Source organism: Rhinolophus hipposideros (assembly GCF_964194185.1).
Source record: "Rhinolophus hipposideros genome assembly, chromosome: 8".
Lineage (NCBI taxonomy): Eukaryota > Metazoa > Chordata > Mammalia > Chiroptera > Rhinolophidae > Rhinolophus > Rhinolophus hipposideros.
The window spans coordinates 64222123-64240492 of NC_138054.1; the positions used below are offsets into that span (position 1 = coordinate 64222123).

General features: G+C 54.3%; 1 protein-coding gene across 6 annotated transcripts in view; it reads right to left on the bottom strand.

The window, feature by feature from the left end:
• Window positions 1-362: 362 nt before the first annotated feature.
• RNF220 (ring finger protein 220) overlaps window positions 363-18370 on the bottom strand; it is a 213995-nt gene continuing 195987 nt past the window's right edge. For 3 of the 6 annotated variants that reach the window (XM_081056551.1, XM_081056552.1, XM_081056553.1), the window contains 9 exons: window positions 15718-15761; window positions 15147-15279; window positions 7190-7286; window positions 6916-7002; window positions 6722-6777; window positions 6509-6587; window positions 2320-2428; window positions 2103-2177; window positions 363-1359 (listed from right to left, as the gene is read on the bottom strand). In XM_081056551.1, coding sequence (XP_080912677.1) covers window positions 1288-1359; window positions 2103-2177; window positions 2320-2428; window positions 6509-6587; window positions 6722-6777; window positions 6916-7002; window positions 7190-7286; window positions 15147-15279; window positions 15718-15761 — 752 coding nt within the window. In that variant the 3' untranslated portion in view covers window positions 363-1287. Of the gene's footprint in view, window positions 1360-2102; window positions 2178-2319; window positions 2429-6508; window positions 6588-6721; window positions 6778-6915; window positions 7003-7189; window positions 7287-15146; window positions 15280-15639; window positions 15762-18370 lie in introns of all 6 variants that reach the window. The other 3 variants (XM_081056549.1, XM_081056550.1, XM_081056554.1) reach the window with 1 other exon arrangement.

An 18370-nucleotide genomic window follows, 5' to 3' on the forward strand; every position in this document is an offset into this window, starting at 1 on the left:
GGATAGTGTCTTGGGGCTTGTGTTTTCACCCCAGCTTATAGCTGCTCCTGCCCTAGATTGGGGGATAGAGTTTGTATCCCCTCTGTACCCCCAAGCTCTGACCTCTTCTGTGATTAATGAGCTGACGATTCTGCATCAATAAGGAATTAACCTGGAGCCCCTACCCATCAATAGTCAGGAGTCGAGGTCCCCGGCCTCACCCCCACCCGACGTAGTGCTCCAGGGTCCGAGCAGACCAACTGTGCGCTGCTTTACACACCGAGCCCCAAGTCCTCTCTGCCACACTGCTGCCAGGAATTAACCCCTAACTGCCTCTGTCCACACCACCCCGTCACCCCACCCTCACTACACACACACGGACAGTAGCTGTTTATATTGGTTTAATCCATGTCAAATGTAGTTTACAAAGGGAAAGGACAAGTACCTTTGTATAGAATATACAGACACAGCATCACACCGTGGGGCCCACAGGAGGGGTGGGGGAGACAACACTTTTCCCTGGGAACAGCAGCTCTAATCCCAGAAGTGGTTCTTGGCAGAAGGCTGGGCAGCCAGGAGCACCCTCCTCCAGCCCCCGTCTCAGCCCCTGCTGCAGCTTCACTCCCATTTCCTGTGCCTCCCTCTCCCCCAACTCCTTATAAAGAGCCCCAGGAGCTAAGACTAAGGAGAGGATCATGTCCCTTGGGGCATGTGCCCCACGTCTGGGAGAAGAAATATACACCACTGAACACTGAGCACATGGGAGAGGGAAGGGACACCATGGGAGCGGGAGAGGCAGGTACCCCAACAGGCAGATGGGCCGAGCCCCCAGCTAGCCCTGAAGGGGGCACTGCTTCCAGGTGTTCTTAAAAAAAGAAAATCATACAACCAACCAAAGGGGAGGGAGGAGCATAGGGCGAGGAATTGTCCCATTTATACACAACATTGTAAACATACATGGTCTATATTACATGTGCTTCAGTCTGGTGTCTGCATGTCTATCTGTCCGTCAGTCTGAGGGCTGGATCTCAGGAGCCTTGCCCAGCTACTCAGCCCACCTACACCTCCCTGCCCAACCCTGGGGACAGAACCTGGAACAGGTATGGTCCCCAATCTTGGTGGGAGCCAGCAGGCAGGGCTGGTCCTGGGCCTCCACTCTGGCTCCAGAGCCGCACGCACGTGCACGTGCATGTGTGTGTAGGTGCATGTATGTACATGGGAACCTGTGTGCATGTATGTACAAGGGGGAGGGTCACGTCACAGAGGTGGCAGGTGGGGCTGCTGGAGGCCAGGCCTCCCTGGTGTAGCTCACAAGTAGATTCTCCGCAAGTCTCCGGGCGCTGTGATGGTGTTGCACTGCGGGCAGAGCTTCTTGGCACCCTGCAGGGAGAATAGGGAGGGCTTTCTGTACACTGTGCGCACGTTTGCTCATGTGAGGACCTGGGCCTGCAGCCATGGCTCCCTGCACCAGTGTGTGCTGGGGCCTTGGTGCTGTCAGCCCGGGCTGGGGACGAACGGTAGAGTCTGTGAGCAGGCAGGCACGCTCCTGTGTTGGGGGGATGCCAGGATCAAACCGCCTGGCCAGCCCCGCAGCAGGAGCCCCAGTAATGAGAACAAGGCTGGGTCCAGCTGTGGCTGCCGCAGCCCTAACGAGATTACACGCGGCCTTTGATCAGGACACAGAGCCCACGTCCGGGCCTTTTATTGCTGTCTCCGGGCGACATTTTAATGGCTGCTCCCGAGCGAAGAACAGGGGCAGGAGCAGAGGGAGCTTTAGGAATGGGAGGGGGAGGGGCCGAGGCCGAGGCCCTGGCCCTGCTTACCCACAGCCAGCCTCCTCCTAACCCGGGATCGTACCACTACGTGTGACACAGTGGGCCTCAGGGGTGGGGCAGGCTCACAGTGAACACACAGAGGGGCAGAATTTAATCACCCTGGGGTGGGGAGGCGAGAATGTAGTGAGCTCAGGGGGGACACTGTCCTGGCTTCTGGCTGTGTGCTATGTATGCTCCTGCTCCCCCTGCCCCTCCTCGTCTCTCCCCCAAAGCAGGCTCAAGCATAAGCATGGACATCTGGGCAATACCCACCACAGCTATCCGCCCCCAACCCCCATGCTGTCTCACCAGGGTCCGCAGCCAGCACTCCTCGCAGTGCACATGCCAACACTGGATGGACGTGAGGGGCATTGAGTACGAGTCCTAGGGAGGAGGTGGGTAGAGAAGGGGTCACACCGAGGCTGAGCCACCCTCTGAAGAGCTCAGATCACAATGCAGAGACCCTCTCCAACCCCAAGGGGGCTGAAGCCTGCCCAAGGGCACTCCTAGGTTCCCTTCCTCTCACCATGCAGATGAGGCATTTGTAACGGTCCCCCCGGGACAGCTGCCGTTCAAGTTCCCTGACCCGAGCCTTCAGGGCCTCAAACGTGGTCACAGCTGATTCTTCTGTTATTCTGTAAAAAGGACAGCACAGTTGGGCAGGCAGCAGGCTGCCATCCCTAATCAGAACCTCCAGCCCACACCTCCCTTGAATTCTAGAACCACGTATGCAAATATCTCCCAGACGTCCCGCCCCTGCACGTGCCCATGTCCTTTATGTGCAGACTCCACATTCCAGAACTCAGCTCCTCTCCCTCCTTGTTCCTCCACCTGCACCCTGGGGAATTTCTAAATCAGATACCTGGGAACCATTCAGAAACCCTTCCTTCCTGAAAGGATCCCCGTGACTCCTGACATCTAAATCTGTCATGGAGCCCCTCACACCTCTGGAACCTTCCCTGCTTTCCACCCCTCTCATCCATCACTCGTCCGGGTTCTTACGGTTTCCTCTATGGATTACTCGCTAACCTGTATGGTCTCTCTGCCTCCAGTCCCCTCACTCCATTCCATTCTCCCAGCAGCCAGAATTTTGCAAATTCGACCATTTCTACTTCCACCATTTCAATGTCTCCCTCAGAGTAAGTAACGCTCTACCTAGTTCCTCACAAGGTTACAAGGACCTCCTTGGGCCATCCCTAGCCGGCTACATCCCTCAGCACCCCGCCACATACTGTAAGCTCTGTCCACACCGAAATACGAAGTTTGCCCACACACACCACTGGTTTTCGTTCCCTGGGCCTCTCAGCACTTTGTGCTTCCTCCTGACCCCCCACCTCCTAACTCACTAGTTCCACCTCATCATTCAGGCGTAGTTCTCACCTTTTCCCAGAAGCATTTTCCAACCCTCCAGCCAGCACCACCACTGGTGGCTGCCCCTTCTGTGCTCTCCAGCACCCCATAATGACTCCACCACAGCAGTAACTGTACATGCCCGTCTCCTCTGCTGGACTTGGTTCCCTGAGGGCTCACTCCACTAATACTGTGGGCCTTAGCTCCACACTAGGCACTGAGGATGAGTAAACATTTGCTGGATAGAGAGTCCAAACCCCAGGGGGAGAGAGAGGTGGGGACTGGAAGAGTCCTACAAATGAGGTCCCAAGGCTCCTTGTGTCCTTCGAAACACATCAGGTGCCCTGGCAGTCCTCACCTGTTGTCTAAGCACTGTACAGGGAGGTCTCTACAACCTCCTGAAGACTTTGGGTTGCAATACTGAACAGAATAGCTAAGACTATCTCCTAAAACAGAACAGAATCCAGAGGCACTCACAGAAGGAGAGGAATGCTTCCTGGAGGAGTAGAAAAGATGGCACTGGAGAAGGGCCTTAGGGAATCATAATGATAATACAAATAAAAGAGCTAAAATTTATTAAGTACTTACTAAAGGCCAGGGATTGTAGTGAGGGATGGAAAATGATCTTATTTAAAACTCACAAAAACCCCATGAGGATGTATGTAAAACCCCAGTTTACATACAAAGAACCTTAAGCAGAACAGAAACATTAAGTAGCTTGCCCAAAGTCCACACAGAGTGGGGGGATGAGATTCAAGCCCGGCAGACTGATCCGGTGATCAACTAGTAACTGTGTGACTGACCATTACTCCACATGGACGAGACCCAGGAGGGGATGGGTCTCAAGGCTGAGGGAACATAGGGACAAAGGCCAAGAGGCTCAAGAGCCCCGTCTGGCTGGAAGGCTCACCTGTAGGTAAGCAGAAGGTGCGAAAGTGGGAAAGGAGACTGGATGCAGGAAGACCTCAGATGCCACAAGCAGAGTTTATCTTACAGGAAGTTGCTGAGGATGTTGGAAGAGGGCTGTGAAAGGATAGGAGCTGAACTTTTAAAGATAATGAGGCGGCAGAGTGGTCTGAGGTGGGATCACAAGTGTGGCGTGTTGTGGGCAGGGAGACAGATCTAAGGGTCCTGCTCTGCCAGCCTGGGGTAGCCCACTGGCTCAGAAAGCTTGAAAGCTTATAGGTGGTCTGTCCCTGCTGGGCGTGTGAGTGGTAATGGGTGGTGAGGGCAGGATGGTGGGTAGCATTCCAATTAGTAGCAACAAACTGCAATCTCTGACCTTTCTCTCTCAGGATACTAGCAGCAACATGTGGCTTCCTGATGGCTGTGTCCCTCTATCAGGGATGCTCTAGATGCATCACTCGATGGGTCCACGGTTTTTTCTGCCCTGCCTCTCTCCAGGGAAGCCGAGAAAGGCTCTGGCTGATTCCCTGGGAGCATCCATTCAACCTTCCAGCTCTGGAAGCCTTCACCACCCCGAGCTCCTCACAAGCATTTGCACAGCTGGCTCTTCCTTTGGCATTTTGCCCAATGCTGTGTGTGCCATCCCCATCTGGATTGCTATTAATTCCTGACAAGGAGACAAGAATGGGTAGCTGTGCTCCCTTCGTCTCCAAGGACCAGACTGGGCATCTCCCTGGTCCTATGTCGTTATTTCAAAGATGGGGAAACTTAAGGCCTGGGGCCGGAGGCAGCCTACCCCACAGTAGAAAACGAATGAGCTAGAGGTGAAAAGGCAAACAGGATGGGGCCAGGAGAGAAGGAAGCCATTTCTCACTCCATCTCCAAAAGCTCAAAGGCCACCTCTAACACTCCAGAGTCCACCCTATCCTGGATTTGCTCAGCACATACCTGGCCTCCACTCATCGTTCTGGTGACCTATTCAGTCTTCGGTCACTGACCCAGGTTGGTTGTGAGCTATTCCTGAGTGCCCCTAGGGCACAGGGTAGAGAATTTCCTGGAAGGCATGCTTTCCGCCTTCCCTGGGTTGTGAAACCGATCTAGGACAGGAAACCATATTGTGTACAAGGAAGAGAGAAGTCATGGGGACTCTTGGTGGACTCAGACCCAGTGGAGCTCTCTGCATGTGACTGAGCCAGTCCCCAACTTGTGCCAGCATCCCGTCTACTGGCGCCTGTGCTCACACAGGTGGGACAGAAATCTCGACTTCTCCCAGCCTTGGGTGGGCAGTACCCTCATGGATGGCCACTGGCTCTGGCCCCCACCTCACCCTCAGGCGCCATCCCTGATTAATGATCTTGTCTTTCTGATTTATGAGCAGCCCCTGCAGACGAGGGTGGGTGCCCCTTACGGCCCCGCCTGCCCCGCTCAGCTGGAGTTGGAGAGAATTATTAAATAAACATCCATACGTCATTCCTCCACCCCCCCACACACAAGCTGGTTGCGCCGAACCCGTGCGGCCGCTCCGGCGCTGACACGGAGCAGCTGCGGTGATTCATGGGCAGCCGGGCCCCGCGCCTCGGCCCATACATCATGCCAGCAGCACTCGCAGCCCCGGCCGAGATAAACTGATCAACCACAACGGGCTGGAATGAATTTATGACAACACAAAATGGAGGGAAACAAATGGGAGGTGACCCTGGGCCACCGACCCGGCCCTGCACCGGCCTGCAATCCACTCTCCTGGCAGGAGGCAAGATGGAACACTGGTCTTGGAATGAAGAGGCTGCCTTTTAACCCTAGGCAACCTCGCCTCCAGTGGAGGGCGGGGTGGGTGTGGAGAGTTAAGCAATGGCCAACGGCAGCAGCTCCAGGCACCCAAACTGGACAATGCTATCTCCAGGGGCTAGAAGAGGCTTGCTTGGGCTTCTGGAAAGGCAGTAAGGTGCCCAGCTGATTTCAAGTCCTTGCGGCTCCTGGGGATCCAGGACAGGGGCTGCCCAGCCCTGGTGAAGTGCTAAGGGATTCCCTTTCCCCCTTCCAGAGAACCCAGGCCAAAATTCCAACCAGAAGTGATGAGACCCAATGCTGCCTAAAACCCACCGCAAGCGCCACCCAGGACAAGAAAAATGAAACCAATTTAGCTCCCGATTAAGAAACAGAAACTAGAGATGAATCAAGTGTGCTGGCTGGGCTGGGCGGCCATACATCACATTCCTCGGGCGGAGGCTGCCGTAGCGGGCAGCAGGCAGGCAGGCGGGCAGGCAGGCGGACTGCTCCTCCCTCACCAAGGCTCCCAGGGCCGTGGCCCAGTGATCAATTCACAGTCAAGTGTAGCATGAGCTGGGCCTCACTGCCGGCTCTGTGCCCAGGGCTGCAGGACTAAGGGAGGGCAGGGAGCCCTGGTAGCCCACCCCTTCCCACTGAACTGCTGTCCCAGGGGCCCCCTCCTGGCCACTCACTTCTCAATGTCACTATTCTTGCAGGTCTTCTGCATGGCCTCTTGCTTGCTGCTCTCCCCGTTGCTGGTAGATGGCATCTCTGTTGGGATAGAGAGGCAACTCACACTCTGGTCTGTCTGGGCAGCACAGGTGAGGGGTGGGGGCCGAGTCAGTCACCACCACCCGAGGAATGTCCCCTCTGTCCCATTACTCCTAATTGGGGTCAGGACTTACCATCACTGGCCCATTTAGAGAACTCAGGAGTGATGCGTGTGCTGGGAGGGCCACCACTAGAGGAAAGGAAGGAGAAATGACAAAGTGAGTCCTGCAGGCAGGTGGGACGACTCTGAGAGTGGGTACCGGGTTGACCTCTGCCTCAGGGCTTCCTATCTCTCTGTCCCACCCTCCCAGCCTGTGCCCACACTTGCTTTAGGACTGCGCCCCGGAGTGCCTCTCTCTCCTTGGCTTCTCCAGGCTCCTCGCCTGTGCAGGGGATGACGTCAGCCTCCGTGTATCTGGCATGGTAGTCAAGGACAACGGATCCTAGTTTGCAGTAGGTCCTGAGGGGTGAATCTTGGCCACCACTGAGACCCTGACCCTGGGGTGGTGATGTGGGTGAGTACTGGGAGTGCTGACGACTTTGCTCCTTCCCTCTGGCTTGTCCCACCAGCCCCACCCGGCCCCACAATGCCCCAAGGATACTGTGGCTTCCCGTACTCCAGAGTGTCATCCCCATCCACATCCAAGTCAGCGTCGCTATCCGGATTCTCTTTGCCGCTGCACATGACGAAGCCCGAGCCTGTGGGAAGCAGGATGTAAGGCGGACTGGGGGCCAACAAGACTAGGCCAAGGGTGCCTTCTGTTGCCTCTAGGTAGGGGCCAGACAGGCCCAGACAGAAACTCGAATACTGTGGTGCACTTGACGCTGACATTTCAGTCCTTTTCACTCTGAAACACCTCATCCTTCTTTGTCACTGCTTGCTGCTTCAAGTGGTCTCATGAACTAGCCCATTCAGGTCCTCAGGAGGTACCCAGTCTAGGCCTGCTATGCACCTGTCTTCCTGGTCTAGGAAGAGCAGGAAGAGGACCGAGAAATTCAGGCCTGTGAGATCACCCGACCCAGGGCCTCAGCATTCTCTCTGTCCCATGCGCCAGCCTGACAAGTCCATCAGAGGAAAGAGCAGACTAGCTAAGGCCAGTCAGAGCCATACAGTGGGACCCCCAGCCAACGTCCTGATTTTGGCTGCCAGGTCCTTGCCAGCAAAAACACCAGGCAGCTGTTCAAATATTTGGTGTCTGAAGCGCCTTACATTAATTATTCATGTCTACCTCACTCAGCCCAGATTCCTGGACAAATGCGGTTATAAAGGGATTAGGAAGGGACAGACAAGAGGACAGGCATGCACACCTGCTTCTCAAAGCAGTCAATGATGGCAACCAGGCTGGATGGAGGCAGGGCCAGGCAGGCGGTGACCCCACCAAGGTGCATTTGGCCCAGCTACAGGCAGACTCTGGGCCAATGGGGAGGGAGAACTACTGAAGCTACACTAGGCCCACCTGCTTGCCATGTGGTCTGACCCCCAGGACCACCCTTTCTGATAGCCCAGGGTCAAGGGCCACAAAGCTGATCCTCCCCACCCCGGCCTGCTCCCAGTTGTCTCAGACCACTTCTCACTAGCCAGCACAGCAGCCCTGCCAAGACAGAAAGGAAGTGATGGCATCTGTGGTGAGTGGGACCAGCAAGGAAATCCTTAAAGAGGTCAGGAAGAAGTTTAAAATTCTGCCTGACGACCTCAGAAATCTCTTGCCCTTTCTTTCCACTCTCAGGTTCTTACACTCTCATCAGGGTAACAGTCTTGTAATGGGTCCTCAAGCCTCTTGCTTACCATATAGTTCTGACCCTTCTTTTCCCTGTCCCCAAACTGATTATGGCTTCCCACTGTTTATAGAATCCAGCCCAGCTCCTCAGCCAGACCTACAAGGATCTGGATTTATCTACTTCTCTACCTTCACTTTTATTCCTCACTTCACTCCATAAGCCCTATGCATATAGACAAACTACTTCACCTTAAACATAATTGGATGTCCGCTCTTAAGACCTTTGCTTTTGCTATTCAGTCCATCTGGAATATCCCCATCTTTCAAGCCCATTTCAAGTGTTTCTTTCCTGACCCTTCTTCTCCCTTCTATGCCTCAGGTCCCTCGGCTCACAAAGGTCCCACTCATCCCAGAGGTAAGCAGCATCGGAGACAGAGAGACCAGGCGCTACTAAGCTCCCCGCTCCCTGACAGTCCTCATTTGCCCTCCACACGGAGGCACAACAAACTCGAGGCAGCAGGCAGGTCAGCAGCAGGGCCATTAAGCTGAGAAAACCCTGAGTAACAGCTCTGTCTCCTAGTCACGGCCAGGTGTCCTGACAAGCAATTCCCGCCTTGTGGGTGAGTGGCACCTCTATAAACCCTCTGACAGTTTGGGAGACAAACTCCGCCATCAATCAGAATGTAGCTATCAGGTTCACTTACAGCATGTGCCCCCCGAGCCCTGCCAACCCCGCCCCTCTCCCCCCAAGTCTGTGCAGCTCAGCAGTCAGCCTCACATCCTCAGCTCAGCCTGGCCCTGCCCAGCCCTGCTTGTGGGAATCAAAGAACCCATGGCAAAACAGAAAATGGGGCACTCCAAAGCCCCGGCTTCTCAACACTGAAAGCAACCGTGCAGCCCCCAGTCCTTTCTTCTGCAGCCGCACTGCCTGCGAGGCCTGCAGCAGGACTCGTACTCGTGGACCACAGCTACTGAGGTTTCCTCAATCCTACATGTTTTCTCTTGTCCTCATGTCTCCGTACGTCCTGTTCTCTCTGTCTGGAACCTTGTCCCTCTTGGTCCACACACCAAATACCTGCTCATTCTGCCAAGTCTGGCTGGCTCAACCATGCTTTCTACTACTAGCCACAGTGCCTACACATAGTAGGTGCTCTATAAGTACTTCCTGAATGAACTCCCACCTCAGCAACATTCTTTCAACCTTTCCTGAGCTCATCCGCTGCCTGGCTTGACATCGAGGACACAGTTTCCAGATCCGATCCCTGCCCTCGAGGTGCTGAGTACACGTGAGACTTCCTCAGGTATTTCTACATAGGTGCCCCTTCCAGCAGAGTGGGCCAGGCCCACAATAGGTACCGTACAATACACCCGAGCACTAATGGCTAAATACCATTCTCTTAGCCGTGCTAGAAGGCAAGCCAAGGCCTGATTAGCTGGTGGCCTGGAGAAACCACTTAAGGCACAATCTTCCCTACCAGCCCCAGCCGGTCTTCTGCTCCTCCGACCAGTCAGGCAAGACAGAGAGCACACAACACCTCGTTTGCCAAGGAAAAGCCTCTTTGGTCTGAGCAGTTGACTCTGACCCTGGACCCATCCCCCAGTGGACAGATGTTGGGAACCTCTCTACCCCCCAGGTGTTCAGAACAGGCTGCCGCTGCCAATTTCACTCTTGTGCTGCCCCAGCCTGCTCCAACCTCCTTCCCAGCACATTAAACTTTATTTTCTTAATGAAATGTCACTTGCTGACTTCTGGCAGAATCATAATAAAAAGAAACGGCCATAAAGCCATTTTATGCAGACAACGCCCCCGCCTGCTTACCCCCCCCAACCCGGCTTTGAGAGGAAGGCTCCACAGTCATTTTATGTTCTCAGCTGCTAGAACATCCCAAGCCAGTACTCAGAGGCAAGATGGCACAGAGAGCTCCTTTCCAAGCCTCTGGCTCCTATTCCATATAGCTCCAGGGGTAATAGGCAAGCTGCCACTCCTGCTGCTGCTGCTATCCAGGGAAGGGACTCAGCCCAGGACCTCCAAGATAACCCAGAGCACCCTTTCGTCATCAAGGAGGCCCCGTTGCTGTGGCTCAGCCCCACCTTAATGTGGCACAAAGGACTGGGCTGCTGCCCATGGGGCAAAATAAGCCTGGTGGTCAGCGATGCTCAGCAGAGTGGGTCCGTCCTGGGAGGGTGTGCGGTGCGAAAAATCCCTTCCCTCCAAGTGAATACTTAGCAATGGTGGAGAGGGTTAAGTGCAGAAATGAAAAGCAAGTCTAAATTTTATAAAAAATGACCCCTCTCCCATAAACGCATTTCTTCCTGGGTCATTGAGAAGAAGAAGAAGAAGAAAAAAAAAAATCAGTGTTAATTTAATCAATTGATCAGATAATCGATTGAGAAACTGGAGACGCCCGTTTACTAGGGGCTGTAACGTCCTGGAACCTGAAACCACAAAAAAGGAGCCATTGATTTCTTCACCTACTGCTCCCAACAAAACCAGAGCCTAGGGAGAAAGGAAAGTCTTGGGGCCCTCCAGAAGTCTGTGTTCCAAGGGGGGTAGGGGTGGGGGCGCAGCGGGGCGCAGGGGTAGCAGCTCCCAGAGAGTTTTACCCTGGAATTAGTTACAGATGCAGTTACGGTGTCTTGTGTAAACGCCATCGATTGGGGAGCTGACAGTCTGGGGAGCTGCGATGCAGGACAATCAATCGGCCTGCAGTGTCACCTGCCACCTCGCTGAACAGTTGACAATGCAATTATCCAGTGTGGAGGCAGGGAGTTGGCGTGTGTCAAACGCACTTAGCCACTTTCCGGGCCTCCTCGATAACGCGTTTCACTGCCTCACGTCAGGAGAGACACAGAGAGACAGACGCCGTTTAAAACCATTGATACTTGCTCCTTCTGCCTGCACTCCCTCTGTCCCCGCTTAACAATTGTGTTCCAGAAGGCGATTAAATCCCGTCAGTTGCTACAGGGGACAGAAGGTGCCCTGCTCCTTGCCACCTCTCCAACCCCTCCCACCAGGCCACAGTTGTGACTGAATGTGGTTAGGAGTTCGAAGGCAGCAGCCCTAACCCTCTCCATTCCAAGACGGCCTCCAGCAGTTGGCTGTGCCAGCACCTGTTACTGACTAGACCAGGCAGCAGGGCTGCTTTGGGGGACAATTTTAGCACCCGGGCTCCCATCTTTTGGGAACCAACATGCCAAAGGGGCAGCAGCTAGGGCAAGGCCTGTTTCTCTGTGCCCTTGGACTCACGATACCTGTCACCCCCCTGACCCATGATGTGGCACTGAAGTTTCCTCTTGCTACAGCCAATTCAAAGATCTGTGCGTAAGCTGCCCCACCTGTCCTCTCCATGATCCCTCATCCAGGCTACTTGAACCAGCCTACATTGAAGACAGGAACTTAAGATGCAGTCCCTAGGCCAGGATCTGGGTAGGGCAGAGGCGCTGCACAGCTGTTTCTCTTACTACCCTCCCTCTCCCTTCCCTCCACCTGTTTGATTCACAGGGGCTCAATCCTGGATTCTAGCATCGCATTTCCCTTCAGGGTTCAAAGATACAGTGGCAGCACCTTCCATTTCCATGCAGCCCCCTGGGAAACTGCTCCATCTTACCACTCATGTGTCTACCACATCACTGTCACCTTATCTGAAACCAACCAATGCCACGTCCGCTCTCCAACCTGTCCATTTCAGAAGAGCTCCAGGCTCCTCAAAACCAGTGGGTTGAACGTTCAGTGGCAACCAATACAGGGGAGGGATCAAAGTTCTCCACCTTAAGTTTCTTCTCCAGGACCCAGGAGATGGACAGGAAATAAGGCAAGCTGTGGCTCATTCACCACATACGCCCTTTGACTATAAGTAGCAGTAGGTTTGTCCCCAGGGCTGTACATTCGGTTTGCCCTGTGGCCTGGTGCTCTCTCTGCCCAGGGCTGGCATGGTGCCCCAGAGGAGCGTCTTTTTCTCTTAACTGCTGAGCTCTTTTAGGAGGGTGTTGGTGGAGCACTAGGCAACGTGTGCTGCCCTTGATGCACCTGCAACTCTGGGTGGGGAGAAACAGCAGTAGCAGTTTAGCAAACCTAACGTTCTGAGAGGATAATCAACAGCTGAGGCACACAGCCCACAATTTCTCCTAGAATTGGGGGGGGGGGGCAGTGTTTCCTAGACACTGAAAGTTTCTTCCAACTTCCTCTCTTGAAATTTCTATTTCCTTCAGTTTCTTAAAGACGTATTTCCAGCTGGACCCTGGTGCTTATCTGTTCTGTCTGGTCCTTCACTCTGTCCTAAAATACCAATCCCAGCACTTCCGGACCTGAGCTATTTGGGCCTTGCCCTCAGTAGCCACACGTCCCATCTCCAAGGCCTGCTTCCCTCAGCCAAGCGTCTCCACCACAACTCTTGCTTGTCCACTGGCTCCATAGCCGATTACATTCCAGGTGACCACTGTGCTCCATCAGACCAGCTCCCAGTGGGCCCAGGATGAGGATGACGAAGGGGCCCTGGTCTGGGAGGAGGGGTAGGGGATGATCGGATACCGGAACTTATCTTCAATTCTTCCATTCTTTCATATCTAACAAGGACCGCAATCTCTGTTCTGTCAGCATGCACAGTGCAGCTTAAATGGGCCTCACTGCTCGCCTGCTCATCCTGCCTCTGCTCCCTCTCTCTGAAGTCGGCTGGGCAGCTTCTTCAGCTGGCGTTATCACTCCCTCTAACCGGTCTTGGCAGGCAATCTAATTCCTCCTGAAAAGGTCACCGCCATTTTAACTGCCTTTCAATCACATTAAGCACGCGCTGCCCGGCTTGCGGCCCGGCCCGCCCGGCGGGCGATCAATGCACTGCACTGACACCAGCCCGCCTGGTGGGGCCACACCCAGCCCCCCGAGTTGGGGCCTATCAGTCCTGGCCAGGGAGGCAGACTGACAGATGGCCCGCTTCTGCAGCCGGTTCTGGGGGCAGAGGCAGTCAGCGTCGCAGGGGCTTCCTTTGATAGTGCCTCCTGCATCGAGGAGCCTCAGCCGCCTCCGCTCCTCTGTGCCCGCTCTCTGCCTCGTGGCCCCCGCTGATCTCGCTGTAAAACAGCCTTTCAAGTCTGCCTGTCTTTTGACTGCACTAAGCTGTTTAAGAGGCGGCAGCAGCTTCTATCAGGAAAGCTGGAGCAATTCTCTGCAGATAAAGGCACCTCCGGCCCCGTTCCCTCTTCAAGTCTCACTCTCATTCTCGCTCTCCAAATCGCTCAAAGAAAAGCCCCCTTTGAACTCCCATCAGGAATTCTTGAAAGGAACAACCTCACAGTGTAAACACTCAGGGAAAACTGACACCCGCCCGGGGCCTAAGAGCCCCTCACCCCGGCTCTGCAAGTGCATCCCAGCGCAGGGAAAATACTTTGTCAAATCAGCAGGCCCTATGCAGCTTTATCCTCCTTAAGCCCCAAAGCCATCACGTCCAGTTCTGTGCCAAGAAACCTGACTAAGAAGTTGCCACAGCAATGGAAGACCTGAGTATCTGCAGTAGCCGACAGAGCGGACCCAGAGCAGCGTCCTGGAGCTGACCCTGCACAGGCTGCCACCATACCTGTGTGTCCCATTCATGGGATCCTGGGCTTTGCTGCTCGTCCTCCCGGGGCCTCAGACACTCAAATTCTAAGACAGGAGCAGAGTGAAATGGCCAAAGAACATTCCCCCAGCTCAGTGCTTAGGCTTGGGAACCAATTTGGTCTGATTAACCTTCCTGGTTTATACTTTGGCTTGTCCCCAAACACTTGGGTAACATGAGAGAAGCCCGTTCGTGTAGCCAGTCGGAATTGGACAGCACTGTGGAGACCACCCCTCAGCACCAGCCCAAGTAGCACAGCCCCAAAGAGGCAGAGATCCTCTTCCCAGCTGCTGTGCGATTCCCCAGGGACCAGACACAGCAGTACTCCCAAGGGTGATGCCCAGAGAACTGGAGGCAGATGGGAAGCAGATTGGCTCACTTAATGACCACAAGCTGCAGTGCCAGCTGTGCTTGTGCACAGAAAGAGAGAAGAGCTAGAGGCCAGGAGGCAGATAGCTCCACCTTCCCCTGCCCAAGGCAGGGGAGTTGGACAAGAGGACACTGGCCCTGGGCTATCCGACCTGGTGTGGGCGGGGGACTTCTACTGGGCCAAACCACATCCCTCCAAGGAGTTGGGAGGACAGTGGAGCTGGGCAGGACCCTGCAGACCTGTCTGCAGCAACTAGGGACAGCCCAAAGGAAGCAGGGAGCAGCTGGGCCCAGGTCCCTCTTGCTTTAGGGCAGAGGGCACCCAGGGAGAAGGGATGGGATCAGAGCTAAAATTAGATTCACCAATGAAGCTCATGGGAGGTCAAATTTTGCCATAACTCACTCTCTCCTCGGTAACTGATTTCTCTGACATGGGGCTGAGGAGGAGGAGGAGGAAAACCCAATGTATCTGCCTGGAAGCCCTCGGGGCCCCCAGTGCTGGAGGTGTACAGCAGGTTGCTGGATTCTCATTTATCAGCCTTAAAAGGGATGGAGTGATAAATGCATAACCGTCCCTTTAATATTTTATGCAGGTGCTAACGCGGCTTGGCTGTCACCTTCAATGCATCACCCGAGGCTGAGAGCCCCCCTCGTCACTCCTAGCTTGCAGTCTCACAATTCCATTTCCCCACCCAAATACATCCATTTTAATATGCACATCACAGAGAGGCAGCATGGTCACAAAGGAGCCCCGCCAGCAGCAGTTCCCACGTGGCGGAATGGATGACAGGCCACCAGCCCTGGCCTCTTGGCTCCCAACAGATGGACACCCAGCAGAGGTCTGGCCACCAGAGTGCCACTGCCTGTGTGTCAGCTGCGTATACCTCGGAAGCCACCTTCCAGGAGAGTGGTGGCCCGTATCCGCTTCTGCCCGCACCACTCATACTCCTCAAAGCGGGTGCTGTTCTCATGCTCGATGTCCACGGCCTCGTCCTCAGCCATGCAGGAGCCTTCCCTCTGTGAAGAGCAGAGCAGGATCATGCGGGTCCCAGGCCGTCCCTACCTGCCCCCAGGGCCTGCAAGGAAGGCTCAGCCCTGGCCCTTGGCTGCGGTGTGCCAGATGGTCCCCCAGCTCTAGGGCTCCTGGGAAGTAAACCATTCTAGAGGTCAAAGACCTGCGCCTCTTCCCAATGATTTTCCAATGGAGCCCCACGGAAGGAGTGGGAGAGTGACAGTAGAAGGCAAAGAACAGAGAGGAAGAAGCTGCTGACACCACACGAAGACCCCAAGAGCCCACAGATCTGGGGGCAGTCAGCAGCTACTAGTGTCAGGGGAAAGGGAGAGGGGAGGGGAGGTAGGTGGTGACGGCCCCTCTACCTTAGAAAGGCAATGCTCCACATGCCTACTCATCTCCTGCTCCGATCCTGCCAGGGGGCGGCTGCACAGGGGACATACCTGCCCTTCATCTTGCTTCCTCCGTTTCATTTTCCCAATCCGAGCTGCATGGAGAAACCGAAAACAAAGCACAGAACAGGCAGAGGGTCACTGCAGCTCCCAAGGTCCCAGTGGAGCTGACACATCCTGACCTCCTGCGAGCCATTAGCCCTTTTGTTCAGTGCCTGATCTGGCCCTCATTAGGCAGCACCTTCTGCTCCTTTGGGGACTGGGCCTTGCCAGGAGCACCTGGGGAGGAGACTGGAGCTAGGCCAGCCAAGTGCCTACTCTCTGGCCAGTAGGTTCAAGCTTAACCCATACCTCCCGATCTGCAGGACTCAAGGAGTCCAATGAGCAGACACTCCATATTGCTAGGTTATCTCTCTAGAAGGCCAAGACCATGGGCTCTTTTGGTGTCAAGAAATACAACTTTACAGAACATTTCTTGGCTAGAACCCAAGGTCCCTCCAGGGGCCTGATGTGACCTGTTATTCACTCATCAGTTAATATCCCTTTTGTTCCTGGGCCAAGCGCCCTTAGTGTCCTACCCAGAATCATCACAGGAAGAATTTTACTCATGTCCACTCGTCCCACTTTACAGAAGAGGAGAGCGAGGCCCAAGGATACAGAGGGTCTGAGTCAGACAGTATCTTGCGAGGGCAGCCCTTACTGTGCCTACACAAACCTGTTCCATCAGTTCTAATCAATGCAGAGGGGCTGGCTGTCAGGCCCCTGAGGCAGAGGGCTGCCTGCCATGCTGTCCCGCAGGGGGCTCAATTCCAAAGTGCACACTGCAAGCCCACAAAACTGCTAATTAATGCTGAGAGATGCAATCATTTCTAATTAGTTCACTAATCCCTCTTTGCAGCCCTCCTGTCACTGAAGCAGGAAGGGGTCAAAACAAGGCACTCTTCCGTGCGGCCCCTCCCTGGATGCAATAGCATAAGTAGAGGTAGCTACTCTGAGATCAGATGGATGGGGGCGGAGAGGGGAGGTGGCCAAGGAGGGAATGGTTTCCCACTGCGGGGCTTGGAAGAACTTTCTCACGGACACTGACCTTGGTGGGAATGCTGTGTGTGTCTGGGGGTACACAGGTGAGAGGTGACACTGGTAAAAGTTGATACATTGCAATTTTGAGCTTCAACAGTGTTAGGCTCAGAGCCAAATACCTTACACAAGGTAGCTCACTTAGTTCTACGTACTGAAGCTAGGTTGCATTATTTACTTTAACAGTTGAAGAAACTCAAGGCTCAGAGAGATCAAGGGATGTGTTCAAGCAGCTAAAAAGTGGCAAAGGCAGGATAGGAAACCAGGCCTGACTCCGCAGCCTAGAATGCTCTCCTGTCCCATGAATCTCCCTGACTGATTAGCATCAACAAAGACTGATCCCGTGACTGCTAAGGCAGCAGGAATATGCACCGAGGGCCCCAGCTTCTCCCTGTTGCAGGTCTGAGGCAGGGAGCTACTCCAACTCTAAAACAAAAGTAGCCCTAAAGACCCAAATCAGCAGGAAAGTCCTGATGGGATCATCAGGACTGAGCAAGGAGTTTGAGAAACCTTGGTCTGTAGCCTGGCCCATGTCTTTCATTTCCTGTGCTCTCACTACTGGAGATGTGATTATGTTCTGGTGCCCCACGTGCTTTGGTGGACAAATCTAGATTCCTTCACCTTGACTGCCCTAATTAACCCTTGGAATCTCGGGCTCCTGCCACCTTGACACTCTAGAGCCAGGGCTGGGCTGGAGAGGGAATGCTAGGTATCAGAGTATTGAGCAGGGACCCTGAGAGTGCCAGAAACCTGTATGAGCAGTGTGCAAATACAAAGATACCTGACCTCCCCTGCCGAGAGCACTCTTATGAGTGCCTCCCTCATAAGAAGGGGACTATGACAGACACCGAGGACGGAATAAAGTAATAAATCTCTCAGGATTGCCAAAGAGGGCACGATACTGGACGCTCTCCTTGCCCAGGCCACCCAGGCCACAAGATCCCTTGCAGTCCCCAGAAAGCACCCCGATGGATTAAGCATCACCTGGAAATTCTCAGATAAACAAGGCAAGTTTGGTTATTTTCTCGCCAAAATAACCAAAGTGTGGTAGGGGAAGTTTTACTCCCTATTGAGAGGCCACCCCTGAGTAGGTTAAGTGAAAGGATTTGCCATGGAGAGACCACGGCATGGTTGGAGAAGCCCAGGCCTCGGAGGTAAAGAAACTTCAGTTTAAATCATGGCTCAGTTACATGTGTAACTTTAAACAAATCACTGTCACCTCTCCCAGCCTCAGTTTCCTTATCTACAAAATGTGTTAACACTTTCTTCTCGGAGGTGTTACGAAAATAACGCTTAACATGGTGCTGGTCCATGATGAATGCTCTCCCTTTCCCAGAATGGGGCTCAGCCTGGCAGGAGAAATCAAGCGGCAGGAGTTGTGGACCTTGAATATCCATGGCCTCATTCATTTACCAGCTGGCCTGAAGACCCTAAGCCCCATACAGTCGACCCCCACACATACCACACCCCAGTCAGCACAAAAAGCTAGGATCGTTCAATTGTGTTCAGCAAACAGGAATGCTCCCGAGGTTTGAATCCAAAGGAGGGGTGGGGGTGGGGCTGCCAAGTAGGGCACACACAGTCCGCTTTCAGAGAGGGCCTCTAAGAGCTGTCGAGCCCACGCTGA